Consider the following 15,013-nt stretch of genomic DNA (forward strand, 5'->3'; position numbering starts at 1 on the left):
TTCTTCTTTCTTCTTGGTTCTTTCCTCATGTAGCAGTGGGGGAAGAATGTTGGCAGAGGCAAGACTTGGTCTTGTGAGATATTTAGGGTTGCTGTTTAATAATAAAATGTTTACCTATCTTAAGTTTAAGTCACTTTGCTGCTGTAGCTGACCTGCCTGAGTCCCCCTGAGGCCAGAAACTGCAGTCTCTGGCATTTAGTACCTCATCCTAAAACAGCAGAGGATTGAATAGTCTTTGTTCCATCTCTAAAGAAACTGTGTGGCTCTAACTTCCAGCCTGCTAATTGAAGTCACAGGAAGAAAAGAGGGACACTTTGAAAAGTGATTTTAATCTTTATTTCTAAATTCTCTCTAAAAAGTTTTCTTTTAAAGAAAAGATTTGCTGGGCGGTGGTGGCGCACGCCTTTAATCCCAGCACTTGGGAGGCAGAGGCAGGCAGATTTCTGAGTTCGAGGCCAGCCTGGTCTACAGAGTGAGTTCCAGGACAGCCAGGGCTATACAAAGAAACTCTGTCTCAAAAAAAAAACAAAAAACAAAAAACAAAAAAAACCCCAAACAAACAAAAAAAAACAAACAAAAAAAGAAGTTCTAAAAGGTTCTCGCTTTAAAAAAAAAAAAAAAAAACAACTTCAGTTCTCTAATAAAATAGGATCCCAATTCTCTTTGTTCTCAGAACTTTCAGAACACATGATCACATGATAAAAAGTTCATCACAAGTTTACACATAAATTCAAATCATAAATTGAATAAGACATTTACAACAGAGAAATTTTACACGCATATCCATTAAGAGTAGTTATCTGGCTAAACATTCATCATCTGTTACTAGCTGTACGAGTTCATTGAAAGTTAAAAATCATAATCTTTATGACTAAGGTATCAGTAAGTTTTATATGGATAAACCCAGTCAATATTTTATCTTCTGTCTTTGTACCTATAGTAAATCATTAGTTCTCTTTTTATGACCTTTGATAATAGTTTTACAACCTCTTGGAATGTGCTTTAAGATTTAGATGCCTGCTTGCTATCTCAGAAGCAATTAACTCATGACACTTGAAGACTGGCAGAGTTCTCATTTCAGTTTTGACATCAGAAAGGACTTAATAGCAGTCCTATTGTAAAAGATGTTAATAATTACTAATATAATTTTAGTAATTCTTCTAGAATCATCATTAATAATTGTTCTGCAGAGATCTGGTTAAAAAAAAGGGTGGGCAAATACCTAGTGATTTTTATATAAATTTAATAATAACAGGAAAAGCATATTAATAGCAGGAAACGTTCCTAAAATGAAATCTTCTGTCTTTCCTAGAGAAGCAAATCCATCATTAACTTTGACAGTTTGTGGCAAAATCATTTCAGGAAGATCACCTGCTAGTTTTTAGCTTCTCCCTGAAATGGCTCCTGACATTTATGTGTGTTTGTGTGTGTTTGTATGTATTTGTGAATCCATATATGATTTTGTATGTCTCATTTATGTATGCTATGTGCCTTTTTTCCCTTTTCTGACACAGGGTTTTGGTTTGCTTGTGTGTTTGTATATGTATTTGTCATTGCTTGTGTGTTTGTATATTTGCATTTGCTTATGTGTTGGTATATATATATATTTGTGTTTGTATGTGTGCAAATATTTAGGTATATGTGTTTCTCTGTACTTGTTTGTAATAGTCAACTTCTGTCACAAAGTTGCTGCATAACCATTAGGTACCACAGAAAGAGGCTCACAAAATCTATGGGCCAGCTCAGTGTGGTGGTTCAGGTTTTTAATTCCAGCACACGGGAGACAGAGGCAGGCAGATTTCTATGAGTTTGAAGCCAGCCTAGTCTACATAGCAAGTTCCACATCAGCCAGGGCTACACAGAGTATCAATCAATCAATCAAACAAACAAACAAACAAAAGTAGAGAAGGAAGAACAGGAGGAGGAAGAGTAGGCAGAGGAGGAGGAGAAGAGGAAGGAAAAGAGGAGAAGGAGGGGGGAAGTAGAAGAAATAAAGAATTTCTCACCAAAGCATCAGAATTGAGACTCACCAGCCATGCCTGGGATGTGTGTGGATCTATGAACTAACAACCTGGAGCAGCTTCGTGTGCTGATAAACAGGACCCCGATTCACACGAAGAAGGAATGTTTCCTTTGTCCATCTGTTCTTAGATTCGGTGATTAACTCAGCCTGAATTTATTGAGTTTCTTTTGTATGCTAGAAAGGCTGTCAGGCACTAGAAACCAAAAAAGTCAAGGAAACAGGAAAGGCTTCCCAGAGCTTCCAGAAACAGACATAGCTCTGTCAGCACCTGACTTCTCCCCAGGGAGGCTCACTCCACAGTTCGGATCTCCAGAATTGTGAGCTGTGAACATCTAAGCCACTTGTAAGTTCAGGGGCTTGGTGTGACCACCACAGGATGCACCTGCTGATGCAGGAGGGTCACCTCCTGCTGGTGCATGCTGATAGCAAGTGCCAGCTCCTCAGAATGTAACCTCTTCTTGGGGAGAGAACTGGCGAAGAGGAAGGACTTGAGAAGCATCTGGATATAAATTCAGATGGCCTTCCATGAGCCTCCCATGTCTAACATAATTCTCCCTGTTGTTTTATTATGTCATATGCTGCCGCTGCAGTTGTGAATAATACAACACGCCCATCCTGTGCATCACTGGACTAGTAGTGGTAGGCCCTTGGCCCAGCTCTCTCATTGAACTGAATTCAGTACTCAAACATTCTGTCCCTGCTCTGCAGAGAATAGGAGATAGCAGTCTGGTGAGAGAAGGGGCTAGAAGAGATACAGGAGTTCCCTGCAGGGCCAAGTGGGCTGATTAAGGTTTAGGTCTTTATCCTTAGCACAATAGGGAGTCACTGAAAGGTTTGAACCAGGTTTAAAGAGCTAATCTCAGCCCGACATAGCAAGCCTGGCTCTGATCAGCCCCTTCGCATGGTGGATTTCTAAGGCAAGGGTTCAGATGGGTTTGGTCACCATAGAGACGGCTGTGTGGACACAAACAATTATGATAATGAAGCTACAAACTTGAGTACTGGAGGATATAAACGGAACCGGTTCTGGGTGCCCTTTGCTGGGAAACACATTCTGTCCACACAAAGGGTCTGATGTATGAAAAGGGACCTGTGGTGAATGAACGAAACCCAGGGACCACAGAGCCAGGATGCTGGTGCCATAGCAACCCGAGACCAAAGGGCTTCTCTTCTGTATTTTCAACAGGGCTCCAGGAATAGGAAGGGCAGAGTGTGAGTGTTGCAGCTCTGAAGGGAAAGGCTTCCCCTATGGAAGTGTTATAGCTCTGTTCTGGCTGCTGCCCGGGAAGTTTTCCCCAATCCAAGTTACAGCTATGCTCCAGTGGTGGTGGGGGTGGTGTTCCTAAGCTAAGTTCTGCTTAGGCGAAAGTGTTACTGCTCTGAGAGGTACACTGGCTATCGGGAGCCAGAGAATACCACAAAGTCTCACTGCACAACAAACCTCACACAAGAGATTTATTAGAAGGGGGAAAACCCAGGGGTGGCTGCCTCTGCTCAAATCAGAAGCAGCAGGGAACTGAGCTGAAGGCAGGGTTTATGTGAAGTTTCTTGGGAATGGAGGGATATTTCCGGGTAAAGATTTCCAGTGTGAGGATTGGTGAGATTTCAACTCCTAAGCTTGGGCCAGCTCAGCAATTGGTGGGCTTCTGTTTCTTGGCCCTGGTTTTACTCTTGAGGTAGAGTCAGGATGTTTTTTCTTTGGCCCATTTACCCTACACAGAAGTCATGTGAAGAGGACCACTGTCCACCGGCATCTTGTAATCAGGCTCTTATTCTGATAAACTCCAATCCCACCAGAACCAGGCAGCCTCTGAAGATTAGAAAACCGGAACTCAAGAGGGATGGTGCCAGCTGCTGACATGCCGATGCCATCAGGTGGCGTCACCAGGTAGAAAGCTTTGCCTAGTCTGTCCTTCCCTCTTGGATTACAGAGTATGTTTCCATCGTTTGATGTGTGAGGACCACGAGTTCAAAGCTAACCTGAGATACACAGTGAGATCCTGTCTTTAAAAGGTAAAGGATTTTTCTATGCTAGTAGAAAGGAGCAGAGTATCCCCAACAGAAAGGATCTTAAATTCAGCATCACCAACGAGCTTCCTGAGAGAGTCAGAGAAGCTGTTGACTAAAAGTTGCGGAGCGTTCACGGAGAACTTCGGGAAGGGCCAAGTCTCCCGATCTCAGTTCGGAAAGGTCGCGAGGCGGAACCACTCTAGCTGGGTGAAGTGTGTTGTGGGGGGCGGTGTTCATAGCGGAAGAGGCCGGATGATTTCCGAAGCGAGCGGAAGCGGCGCGGTCGGGTCCGAAGGAGCCGAAGGCATGGCCGGCGCGTCTTCAGAGACCGAGGCTGAGGCGCTGGCCGCGGCGCGCGAGCGGAGCCGCCTTTTCCTGAGCGGCCTGGAGCTGGTGCAGCAGGGCGCCGAGGCTCGCGTCTTCCGTGGCCGCTTCCAGGGCCGGGCGGCCGTGGTGAAGCACCGCTTCCCTAAGAGCTACCGCCACCCGGAGCTGGAGGCGCGGCTCGGCCGGCGGCGGACGGTGCAGGAGGCGCGCGCGCTGCTCCGCTGCCGCCGTGCGGGTGAGGAGGACCGGACGGGGGTTCGGGAGACGGATCGGACGGGACAGACAGGGCTCGGGGAGACGGATCGGACGGGACAGACGGGGCTCCGGGAGACGGATCGGACGGGACAGACGGGGCTCCGAGTTCCCTGGGTCGGGACCAAATAACAACGCTTAAGGTAGTTTTAAGCAGGTGTCCTGACAGGTGCGCGTCTGGAACTAACTTTCTTTATTCAGATTCTACCCTTCTGTGAGTTGCCTTGCCTCAATTTTGGGGGCTATAATCGGAAGTCATAGTCGATCGAATCTCAGGAATGTTGTGAGTGGCCTATACAGACTTGTATGTTGACGTGGTATTCAGTAAATGTCAGACTTCATTAAATCGTTTTTGTTTGTTTGTTCCTTTGTTTCTCCGAGACGAAGTCTCATTGTAGCTATAGCTTTCCTGGACCTCACTATGTAGACCAGGCTGATCTATAACTCAGATCTGCTTACCACAACTCCCGTCTATTTATTTTTAACACCCATTGGCTACCCCCACGAAAGTTTTGTCCTCTAGAGAAACTGAGACACAGACAGGTAAAGGGCCGGAAGTTTACCTTAGAAGTTTCACAGCCACCAGGTGGCCTGACCCCCAATGCCCTTGCTTTTACACTTCTGTGCTTTTCTCCTTAGCGGTTGATAGGTGCCAGGGGACTAGGAAAACTCAGCAGTGAACAAGCCTGTATTTTTCTGCCCTAGAGAGGCAATGGAGTTACAAAGTAGTGTTCGTATATTCTTCTTTACCTTTGTAAGTTTTATCAGACAGGATGGGGACTACCTTGATGACCATGGACAGATCTCCACTTTCTAGGAAGGTGTCCTGAGCCAGGTTGACATTCAGGAGAGACTCCTGGAGTTAATTGGAGGTATTGCTAGCACTTTACAGTTGTGGAGACTGAGGCAGAGAGTAGCTAAGGGAACCTTGAGGTTTCAGAACTAATAAGGAGGAGCTGGGATTTGAACCTGTTTGTTCCAGAACAAAGATCAACCTGTAAGATGACACCCTGCTTAGCCTCCTACTTGTGACCTTGTCTGGTAGAAACTGCTCAGACTGCAGGGTGCTTTCCTTCTGGCTTCTTGTTTTGTTTGTTCTTAGGGAGTAGCAATGAATTCCTAAGGTGTGAGAAAGGAGGAGCAGGTGTTGGTACTTCCAGACTTACCCGGGACTGGTCTCAGATCGAAGTAGTCCTGCAGGGCTTTAACAGGGCAAGCCTCTGGATAAATTGTATCATTTTCCACAATATTCCTAAACTCTGTTCCAAAGTAGATGTAGACTGAGAAACTGTCTACCTGTGCAGGTGAAGCCCACCTTTGTGAAGAACACACTCGCTAACCACGTGTGTCCATTACAGGGATAGCTGCCCCTGTCGTCTTCTTTGTGGATTATGCTTCTAACTGCTTATATATGGAAGAAATAGAAGACTCGGTGACTGTTCGAGATTATATTCAATCCACTATGAAGACTGAAAAAGAACCCGAGTGCCTCATGGACTTGGCCAAGAGGATCGGGCAGGTTCTGGCCAGAATGCACGACGAGGACCTCATTCACGGGGACCTCACCACCTCCAACATGCTCCTGAAACGGCCCCTGGAGCAGCTGCACCTCGTGCTCATCGACTTCGGGCTGAGTTTTGTTTCGGGACTGCCAGAAGATAAAGGTGTCGACCTGTATGTCCTGGAGAAGGCCTTCCTCAGCACGCACCCCCACACCGAGACTGTGTTTGAAGCCTTTCTGAAGAGTTACGGTGCCTCATCCAAGAAGTCCAGCCCAGTGCTGAAGAAGTTAGATGAGGTGCGCCTGAGAGGGCGAAAGCGGTCCATGGTCGGGTAGCGGAGTTGTGGTGACTGGCTCACAGTGAAGGATGATGGAGACCAGGCTGGACCTCAGCAGAGCATGAGGTTGTCAAGTGATCTGTGATTATGCTGGGCCACCGCCATCCATGGCTCACTGTTCTCAGGGACTTCATATACATAAGATTTATTTTAGGTCAAACTGGGTGGGTAGCCCAGGCTAGCCTTGAATTTATGGCAACATCCTCACCTTGCTGGGAGGTGGTTATAAGCTACCATACCTGACTTTGCACTGATTCTGTAAGAAACAAAACTATGATTATATTTATTTTTATATCTTCTTATATTTGTTTTGTGTGTGTGCAGATGTGTACATGGAAGTCAGAGAACTTTTGAGAGTCAGATTTCTGGTTCTACATTATAGAATCTACCATATGAATTCCTGGGATTAAATTGAGGTGATTAGGCTTGTCTGCAAAATCCTTTACCCATTGAGCCATCTCACTGGCTCACAAAACTATTTTTATATTAATGAGCAGAATGGAGATAGGACATGGGGTGATAGCAGGTGGGGACTGGGCTAAGTCTGGTTGAAGCAGGGTTTCAAAGGCTGCATTAGTGCCTAGTATACATATCCTGTCATTTGCCAGAGCAGTGTGGGTTGTTAACTGCTGAGACATCTCTTCAGCCTCTTATCTTTTTTTTTTTCCCTGAGACATGGTTTCTCTGTGTAGCTCTGTTTGTCCTGGAACTTACTCTGTAGACCAGGCTGGCCTCAAACTCAGAGATCTGCCTGCCTCTGCTTCCTGAGTCCTGGGATTAAAGGTGTGCACCACCACTGCTTAGCTATGACATTTTTTTGTTGTTGTTGTTTTCAAGACAGGGTGGCATGCGCCACCACTGCCTGGCAGCTAAGACATTTTTTAATGCTTATTTTCACATGTGCATATGTGTATATGCAGGTGCCTTAAGAGGGCACTAGAACCCCTGTAGCCCAAGTTGCAATCAAATGTGAGCTGTCCAGTGTAGGTGCAGAGAAACACTCTGGTCCTGTGGAAAAGCAGCAGCACATAACTCTTTTTTTCCCCAATTTACTTATTTATTTTATGTATGTAAGGGCTCTATCTGCATGTGTATTTGCACTCCAGGAGAGAGAATCAGATCTCATTACAGACGGCTGTGAGCCACCATGTGGTTGCTGGGAATTGAACTCAGGACTAAACATTTTAGCCTATAACAATATCCCTACATTCCTCAGTGGAAAATTAAAGTATTACAGAGTTGAGGTCTACAAGAATATAGCTTGTGGGTGTGTTTACCCCTAGGATACCATGGGGTGGGAAAACCAACACAGGAACAGCTTCATGGACTTAAAGTCTATAGAAAGTGGGGGAGGTGGATGATACCCCAGTCCTAGGGAATCTGAGATGCAGGAAACTGTCTTGCCTTTGGGGCTTTTCAGGCTCTGAAAGGGATTAAAAAGTCAGGATGGGTGTTTTCAAGAAGGTTCTGCATGGGAGTGTTGGGACTGGATATCAGGCCAGCAAAGTTTTCTACAGACTTGTGTGGCAGAGATGAACCCCAAACCCGGAGTTTGAAAGATAACTTAGCAGACCAGAGAGGACCTGCAGCTCCTCCAGTCTGTTGCCAGTGATGTGTTCCAGTGAAGGCTGGGATTTGGCGCTCTCACCAGGTGAGTGGCTGCTTGAAGAAGGGCTGGAAGGCTGATGTTGTTTCATGTGTTCAGTCTTAAGCCTGAGCCCAGAGTTCCCTTCAGAAGCCAGCTTCTCCTGTGTCCTCTGGCTTCCTTACACCCATCTCACTTTCCTAAGAAACCTCTCTCCCGAGGCTGTGGAGATGGCTCTGGTTAAGAGCACTGGCTGTTCTTCCAGAGGGCCTGGGTTCACTTCCCAGCAACCACATAGTAGCTCACAACTGTCTGCAACTCCAATTCCAGGGAATCGGACACCTTCACACAGATGTATAGGCAAAATACCAATGTACATTTAAAAAAAAAAAAAAGCCCCTCTCCCATCCTAGTGTGTACAGGGATCACTTCAGAGTCGTCTGTAGGGGCCCAAACAAACCAAAAACCACATCATGACACCTGGCTTCTACAGCATCTGAAATACCTATACTGAACATGTCTTTAGTGTAATTGGGCACACACACCTGTAGACAGCTGAGATGGATGAGGGTGTGAACTGGTGGGTGGTGAAACCAGACATAACTCTTATCTTGAAGAGAATCCTCAGTCCCATTCACAGTAATGCCGCTGCTTTGAACCTGCTCTGAACCCCAGTAGGCGTGGAGGGTTATGTTTATGTGCTAAAAAATATGCTGGTGAAATGTCTTGCCCGTTAAGAGTGTGCTGCTCTTGCTGAGGATCTACTTAGTTCCCACTTCCACACTGGATAATTCACAACCACCTGTGACCCCAACTCCAGGGCATCCACCATCCCTTGGACACCACTGACACCTGCACTCACATGGGTACATGCCAATACACAGACACACAAGTATGCATTATTTTTAAATTTCTCAGCTGGGCAGTGGTGATGCATGTACTTAATTCCAGTACTCAGGAGGCAGGGGCAGGCATATCTCTGTGAGTTCAAGCCCAGCCTGGTCTACAGAGGGAATTTTAGGACAGCCAGGGATACACAGAGAAACCCTGTCCCAGGAAAACAAAATAAGACACCATTTGAAGGTATGGGTAGGGTAGCTAAGCTGATGCAGGGACAGACACCCAGGGAGGAAGGCAGGCTGCTGAAAGTCAAGCATACGCCCAGACACCAGACCTTCAGGACTGGCTGCCTTGCCACAGGGAGACATTACTCAGGAAATCAGGGGCCCAGGAGATCCTAGGGGCAACTCCACTACTGATCAGTGGCAAGAGGGAGAAAAACAAACTGAAAGGTGCTGAATTCTGTCTCATAAAAGCTGAGATGGGCTCCTCAGTGCCCGCCTGACTTTCCAGGGACCTGAATGAATCATTCAAACCTAACCCCTATTAACAAAATGTATTTGTGCCGGGCAGTGGTGGCACACATCTTTACTCCCAGCACTTGGGAGGCAGAGGCAGGCAGATCTCTGAGACTCAGAGTTCGAGGCCAGCCTGGTCTACAGAGTGAGTTCTAGGACAGCCAGGGCTACACAGAGAAACCCTGTCTCGGAAAAAAAAAAAATTGTTTATCTGAAACTCATTTACATATTTAGTCCCTTCAGGAAGAGAGACAGACAAAAGAAGAAAAATAAATTATTTTCTTGTCGGTCTAACAGTAGAAGGGTTCATTTGTGTAGGAGGTGGAGAGGATGCAATTCATAGTGGGAAGGAGCGAGCTCTGAAAGTGATGAGGCTTCTGTAGATGGGTGGGAACAGAGTTGGAGTCTGGAGCTCTGCTAGCTTTCTCCTTCACATAATCTGAGTGGTGCCAGCAACATTTGCATAGGTCTTCCTCAGTTAAACCTCCTAGAAATATCCTTGCAGACACTCAAAGGTGTGTCTCTCAGGGGATCCCAAATCCAGTCAACTTGGCAATGAACACTGATGGTCAGAAACAAGGGAGACTGACAAACAGTGATCACAAGTATGTGTAGTAGTTAAAGGCAAACTGGAGAAGAGCCAGTGACTACTCACCTGCACTGGGAGGAAAATATCCAAGGCCGAGTCAAGGGAAATCAGGCCACAATTCTCCCCAAGTCCACCGAAAGCAGAAATACTGTCTACGTACAGTGAAGTCCCAGCCCAGGCAAGAAGGAGGGAAGTGTTCAAGTAAAACTTGCTGGTGGCCCAGTGAGGTGGCTTCAGCAGGACCCAGGTCACCAGGGATAACTAGGACCATCACGATAGAGACCAGCTCTGCCAACCGTACTCTGACCTCCATACCCACACACCGGGGAACACACCTGCACAGGCCTAGAAAAGGCATGTTATTTTACAAAAGCTGTCGATGGAGTTTTGGTCTTTGGCACAAGATGAAGCCAACTAGAGCAGTCAGTATTCCAGGAGACTGCACTGATTGAGCTCAGTGGAGAGAAAGAAAAAGTAGGGAGTTAGGGATGGATATAATTAGATACATTATATAAGTGCTGGCTAGTTTTATGTCAGTTTGACACAAGCTATAATCATCTCAGGAAGGAAATGCAATTGAGAAAATGCTTCCGTAACACTGGGCTGTAGGCAAGCCTGCGGGATATTTTCTTAGTGATTGATGTGGGAAGGCCAGCCCGTTTTGGGTGGTGCCACCCCTGGGCTGGTGGTCCTGGGTTCTAATAGATAGCTTGTTGAGCAAGCAGGGAGGAGCAAGCCAGTAAGCAGCACCTATCTGGCCTCCACATCGGCTTCTGCCTCCAGGTTCCTGCCCTGCTTGAGTTTCTATCCTGCTCTCCTTCAACCAAGAGTGCTGTGAAGTGTAATAGAAATAAACCCTTTCCTCCCCAACTTGCTTTTGATCACGTGATTCATCATCAGGGTTACAGCAATAGTGACCCTAAGACAACATACATGTGTGAAGTTGCCGAGAGTAAATTTTAAAATAATTCTTTTTTTAAAAAATGCTGCTGGAGCTGAACAGATCATGTACTGCTATCCCAGAGGACCCAAGTTCAGTTCCCAGCACCCGCACTGGGAAGCTCATAGCTGACTGTTAACTCTAGCTCCAGAGTATCCGGCGCCGGCACTCCACTCCATGGAGTGGACTCCATGGCACTTACACTCACATACTCACACAGACACACAATTTAAAACTAAATCTCTTAAAGACTTGCTGCTGGCGCTCTAGAAGAGAGGGATTCTTATTCCAGATGACTAAGCAGAAAACTGGAGTTTTTGTTTCTCAAGAAGAACAAGAGAGCAGACGCTGATACCATTACTTAATCATTCTTGTAATAATGATGGGATACCTGGGCCGTGGCATGTTTAGAAACTGCGATAGCTAGATGCCTTTGTTTTGTTTTTGTGGTTTTTGTTTTGTTGGGAGTTGTTTGGTTGGTTTGGTTTTATTCTTTTTTTAATGTAATTTATTTAATTATATGATTGGTGTGAGGGTGTCAGATCCCTTGGAACTAGAGTTACAGATAGTTGTGAGCTTTTCTTTGGGTGCTGAGAATTGAACCCAGGTCCTTTGGAAGAGCAGAGAATGCTCTTAACCACTGAGCCATCTCTCCAATCCATTTTTTGTTTGTTTATTTGTTTGTTTGTTTGAGACATGGTCTCTCTACTATGTAGCTTTGGCTGTCTTGAAACTCACTCTGTAGACCAGGCTGCCCTTGAACTCACAGATCCACCTGCCTCTATCTCTGGAGTGCTGAGATCAAAGGCATGCTCTACCATGCCTGGTGGCTGATTGAATTTGTGGTCTCACAGGCCTTGGATAAGTCACCTGAAGCCATTCCTTTCATAGAGTCCAGACTGTGTGTCCTGGGCAAAGACATTGAAATCACGCAACCTGGGGCAAGTCAGCAAACACATTGTGGAAACATTACTTTGAAGATGGCACCTGGTCATTCCACAGTGTGTCTGGGCTGGTCATTCACTACAATGCCATTGTGTGCACACCAAGATGAAGCTGTATTGAAGTGTTTGGGACGTGAGTTAAGTACTGCTCATCATTGCAAGGGCACATCACCAACACCCTTACCTACCATGTGTGAGTTGCCAGAATACCCCAGTCAGTCTGCACAGGGAGTTGTTTTGAGGGCTGTGGTAAAACTCACTTCTGTTTCCCTTTCCATTCTCTCTTTCCCACCCTCACTTTTGCATATGCCAACAGCTTCATGCACAGAGGGCTGACTAAGACTTCCCACCACTGAAGGCATGGCAGGAACCTCTGGGAATTCACCCTCCCAAGAGAACTTCCCACAATGCCTCACACTCACAACCCATAGGAACTGTGGGGTGATAAATGCCTGTCTCTCTCTCTCTCTCTCTCTCTCTCTCTCTCTCTCTCTCTCTCTAACTTGTTCTTTTTTTTTAATTTGGATTTTTTTTTTGAGTCAGTGTCTTGCTATATAGCCCATGCCAACCTCAAACTTACAGCAGTCCTCCTGCCTCAGCCTCCCAGAGTGCCAGAGTCATAGGTGTGAGCTACCATGTCTGGTTTTGTTTTATTCTATTTGTTTGTTTGTTTGTTTGTTTAGAGACAGAGTCTCTCTATGTAGCTCTGGCTGTCCTGAAACTCCCTATGTATATCAGATTGACATCAAACTCACAGAGATCCACTTGTCTCTGCATCCTGAGTTCTGGATTAAAAGCATGCACCACCATACCCGTTATTATTGGTTTTGCTATTATTATTGTTAATTTTTTAATTTCACCAAGTTGCCCAGGCTAGTCTTGAACTCACTCTCCTTCTGGTTGGATTCTGGGTAGCTGGCATCACAGAGGTGCACCCCGCACACTCTCTGATGTATAATTTTAAAACATTTGGTATTCAGATCATTTGTCATATAGCAATAGATAATATACAACAGATAGACACCACCCTTTCAAACTAAATGCATTGCAAGTAAGAAAGCAAACAGGATGCTATGGAAACAGGTGGTGAGGGAGGGGCTTCAGACAGGGCATTGGAGAGGCCCTCTTTTTGTGACATTGAGCTGAAAACTGCATGGCAGGAAGGGGCAGTGGCATGCTTACAATCTCAGTGGGTAGTACACATATCATTTTGTAACCAAAGGCCTCCAGTAACTATTATGAAAAGAAACTCATAGATAATAACATCTTCCTACACTCGTAGTTTTAATAAATGATAATGGCCTTAAAAATGAGCCAGAGGAAAGCAGTGTATAATTTACTAATTTTAATTCAATAGACAAATGGCACAATTGCACCTGCTGCAGCTGCAGCTGCAGTCCTACCAGTCTCATGTGGTATCTGGTTTTTTTTCCTAATTTTTTATTTTTTTTATTGGATATTTTGTTTACATTTCAGATGCCATCCCCTTTCCCCATTTCCCCTTTCTAGAAAACCCCTATCCCATACCCCCTTCTCCTTTTTGCTTATTAATCAGAAGTGTAACCTAATACCCAACCTAGATATATCAACTATCTTTGACTGGTGGAGACACACGAACATCCACCTCCATGTCTGGCCCCCCTCTCTTTCTCTCTCCTCAACTAGCTCCTCCTCTCCTTCTCCTCCTCCTCTCCTTACTCCTCCCACCTTAGCTCCTCCTACATATCACCCTTCCTGTTAAAATAAAACTTTTCTCTCAAGATACAGTTAGAGCATAGCTATACCAATTTATGTCAGTAAGGTGCAAGATAGACCTAATACCCAGTCCATCATTTTGTTGACTAACCAGAACCTCTGTCATCTCTTCTAAATAAAAGACTTAGTTCTGAACCTGGCTTTTTTTCTTGGCTTTAGAATGAATGTCAGCTGAAAACCATCCTCTCAAATCTTTTCTCTCAAAGTAAATAGCAAGGATTGGCTATGAGACTATAAGTTTTCACCCCCATCAGAAATCCAGAATGACTGAGTTAACTGAAATTATGGGAAGCACAAAGCATAGCTTCTAAAACATAGCCAATTTATAGAGACCGCTGAACACCTATACTACAGAACGTTGGAGCATCTGATCTTCAGCCTTCTGGCCCAGGATCATCTGACAGACCTAGTGATGCAGAATTATTAAGGGCTGATTACTCTGTCTTGGCAGATATAATCAGTCAACTATTCTGCAAGTGTGTCCTTTTCTGGACAGTGATTTGTTTGTAGATGGAAAGAGGCAATTCTTGCCTAGTGGCTGTCTCACCACCACTGGAGTAACTCCAAAGATGCTCGATTTCTTCTTAGAATCCAAGACAGGAAGCTGTCAGGAGCAGACAGGTCTCTAATCAAAATGAACATTAATACAGAAATGTTTGTAACATCAGTTCTGTGGATATCTGATGTTTTGAAAACCAACTATTTATGTAAGATAATCTGGACTGTTGTCTGTTAACTCCTCTCGGCTATTTCTAAAGAAAATATAGAAAACACCCTAACAATAAACTCAAAGCCATGAATTTGCTATAGGCCCTTAACTCACAGGCTAACCAACTCAAATAAGTTAAAAAAGTTAAAGAAGGACTGGGTTTAAGCCTTGTATTCCTAAATGTGTTATACAGGTGCAATGCCTATGATAGTAACAATATTCACCTCACTTTTACATCAATAAGAAGCTCCTACCAATGAAAACCTTAAATTTGAAATCAAAGTAAATTTTGTACCATTTAAGAAATTATAACTTCATCTTAATAACAGTTATACATATTTCTACCAGTAGGTTATGGCTATGCAATAAATCCTAGCTAATCCTCCCTGTTCCACCAAAACCACTACTTTTCCCTAGAAAGACAGCCCAATATTAACCACCTCAGTCCCCAGGCCCAGGGAATAGGGCCGCCGACTCTTCATTAACTTCTTCAAGCTGATTATGGATGTTGAGATATTAGAAGAGGGGTTGGGGGAAGAGTAAATTGATAAGCCTCTGACACTGTGTCTTCACTGCATCCAGCTGGAATTCCAGGACATCAGAGGTTCCAGCAGGTGTGCTCAGCTTGCCTGATGAGTAGATACACCAAGGCTATGTATTCTGCAATATACAATTCTCAAAA

General features: G+C 45.0%; 1 protein-coding gene across 1 annotated transcript; it reads left to right on the forward strand.

Annotated features, from left to right (window-relative positions):
* The first annotated feature begins 4,278 nt into the window (after positions 1-4,278).
* Positions 4,279-6,753, forward strand: LOC117703631 (EKC/KEOPS complex subunit Tp53rkb-like). The gene is made up of 2 exons (XM_034495378.2): positions 4,279-4,595; positions 5,971-6,753. Exons 1-2 carry the CDS (start codon positions 4,286-4,288, stop codon positions 6,447-6,449), a joined length of 789 nt encoding a protein of 262 aa, XP_034351269.2. The 5' UTR covers positions 4,279-4,285; the 3' UTR covers positions 6,450-6,753.
* The last annotated feature ends 8,260 nt before the right edge of the window (positions 6,754-15,013 follow it).

The sequence above is a fragment of the Arvicanthis niloticus genome, chromosome 2, assembly GCF_011762505.2.
Source record: "Arvicanthis niloticus isolate mArvNil1 chromosome 2, mArvNil1.pat.X, whole genome shotgun sequence".
Classification (NCBI taxonomy): Eukaryota; Metazoa; Chordata; class Mammalia; order Rodentia; family Muridae; genus Arvicanthis; species Arvicanthis niloticus.

Excerpts from the sequence above, each read along its gene's own strand:
- LOC117703631 (XM_034495378.2), top strand. The coding sequence starts at position 4,286 with ATGATTTCCGAAGCGAGCGGAAGCGGCGCGGTCGGGTCCGAAGGAGCC. Across the intron at positions 4,596-5,970 it reads GCTCCGCTGCCGCCGTGCGG|GGATAGCTGCCCCTGTCGTC; the intron begins GTGAGGAGGACC and ends TGTCCATTACAG.